The following is a 1,865-nucleotide window of genomic DNA, read 5'->3' on the forward strand; positions in this document are numbered from 1 at the left end:
ACAATTTGCATTTCTAAGCACAAACAATAAGCTACTCACAGAGGAAATTAAGAAAACAATACCATTTATCATAGCATCAAAAATAACATAAGGGCTTCCCTGGTGGCGCAGTGGTTGAGAGTCCACCTGCTGATGCAGGGGACATGGGCTAGTGCCCCGGTCCGGGAGGATCCCACATGCCGCAGAGCAGCTGGGCCCGTGAGACATGGCCACTGGGCCTGCTTGTCCGGAGCCTGTGCTCCGCAACGGGAGAGGCCACAACAGTGAGAGGCCCACATACCGCAAAAAAAAAAAAAAAAAACAGAAAAACATAATACTTCAGAATAAACATAAGCAAGGAATAAAAGACTTGTATGCTGAAAATTAATACATTGATGAAACAAACTGACAGAAGTAAATGGAAAGACATCTCATGTTCATGTATTGGAAGACAACATTGTTATGACACACATACTGCCCAAAGCAATCTACAGATTTAATGCTATTCCCATAAATATTCTAGTGGAATTTTTTAAGGAAATAGAAAAAAAAAATCTAAAAAGAGCAAAGCTGGAGACATCACGCTTCCTGATTTCAATTTATAATGCAGGTGTGCGGAGCCCATGGCGGCGCGGAATCCGTGAGCCGAGCTGGACTCCCTTATCCTGCAGCTGCTCGGGGACCTGGAGGAACTGGAGGCAAAGCGGGCGGCGCTGAACGCCCGGGTGGAGGAGGGCTGGCTCTCGCTCTCCAAAGCTCGCTATGCCATGGGTGCGAAGTCGGTAGGGCCTCTGCAGTATGCCTCCCGCATGGAGCCCCAGGTCTGCGTCTGCACCAGCGAGGCCCAGGACGAACCCCAGAAGTTCTGGATGGTGAGAGCTGGCACCCAGACTCCAGAGGAGGTGGGACCCTGTGAGGCAGTTCTGCGCAGGTGTAAGGGTCTCACGAGGACCCCGGAGCCAGACCCCTCCCTAGCTACCCAGGACCCTCTGAACTGGTTTGGAATCCTGGTACCTCACAGTCTGCGGCAAGCTCAAGCCAGCTTCTGGGAGGGTCTGCAGCTGGCTGCCGACATGGCCAGCCTTCAGATCTGCATCGACTGGGGTCGAAGCCAGCTCCAGGGGCTGCAGGAGAAACTCAAGCAGCTGGAGCCCGGGGCTCCCTGACCTGCCACCACAGAAGCAAGGCAGTGAGCACAGCTGTTCTTCCATGTGGCAGCATTATCTCAGGCCTTCTTCCTTCACAGATTGCCCCCCACCCCAGCTATTCCTCCCTCCTTAATACTTCTCTGGTCTGCATGTTGCCAACTTTGTTAGGTGGGGACGTTTGAAGGGACAAAGTGAGTAATGTTGAAAACCACTACTCTGAAACCACTTCTAGACTTCTGTTGTCTCAGGACATATTCGTGTGGGGCAGGCACAAACCTGTTAGGTTAGTTCATATCACTGAACAACTGTAACAACCTGATGCATAAATCAGCTGTGGTTTTTCATTAAAGGATGAAATATTGCACAGCTAGTGGCAGGGAAGGACAAGAAGTAGGTGCTTCGGTTTCACTAGATCCTTAAAAGTGATTTTGATGGAGGAAAAAACCATACACAGCTAACAGATCAGGACAGAATGATTCCTCATCGATAAAACACACACAAACCTGAGTAGATGTGGGCAGTGCTTGGCAGGTTTTAAGCCAGAAAGTAAAAAGGATCAGACCTAGATTTTCAAGGGAAATCTTTCAAGAGACCATTCAGGTTTTTAAAAACTTGGCTTTATCTTTCCAAGAGTGAGTCTTTTAATTTGTTGAAGGGCCAGGAACTCTGTGTCAATTCATATTCCTACTGGCTTGTTGATATCTTTAACAGTTTCTAGGAACTAATTGTTATGTTTGG

The 1,865-nt window shown here is 48.5% G+C and overlaps 1 protein-coding gene across 1 annotated transcript; it reads left to right on the forward strand.

Annotated features, from left to right (window-relative positions):
* The first annotated feature begins 602 nt into the window (after positions 1 to 602).
* Positions 603 to 1,636, forward strand: CCDC115 (coiled-coil domain containing 115). Its single transcript, XM_060088982.1, is given in 1 exon segment — positions 603 to 1,636. A coding segment is annotated over 1 exon segment (543 nt). The 3' UTR covers positions 1,146 to 1,636.
* The last annotated feature ends 229 nt before the right edge of the window (positions 1,637 to 1,865 follow it).

The sequence above is a fragment of the Mesoplodon densirostris genome, chromosome 1 (genome assembly GCF_025265405.1).
Source record: "Mesoplodon densirostris isolate mMesDen1 chromosome 1, mMesDen1 primary haplotype, whole genome shotgun sequence".
In the NCBI taxonomy this organism is placed as follows: domain Eukaryota; kingdom Metazoa; phylum Chordata; class Mammalia; order Artiodactyla; family Ziphiidae; genus Mesoplodon; species Mesoplodon densirostris.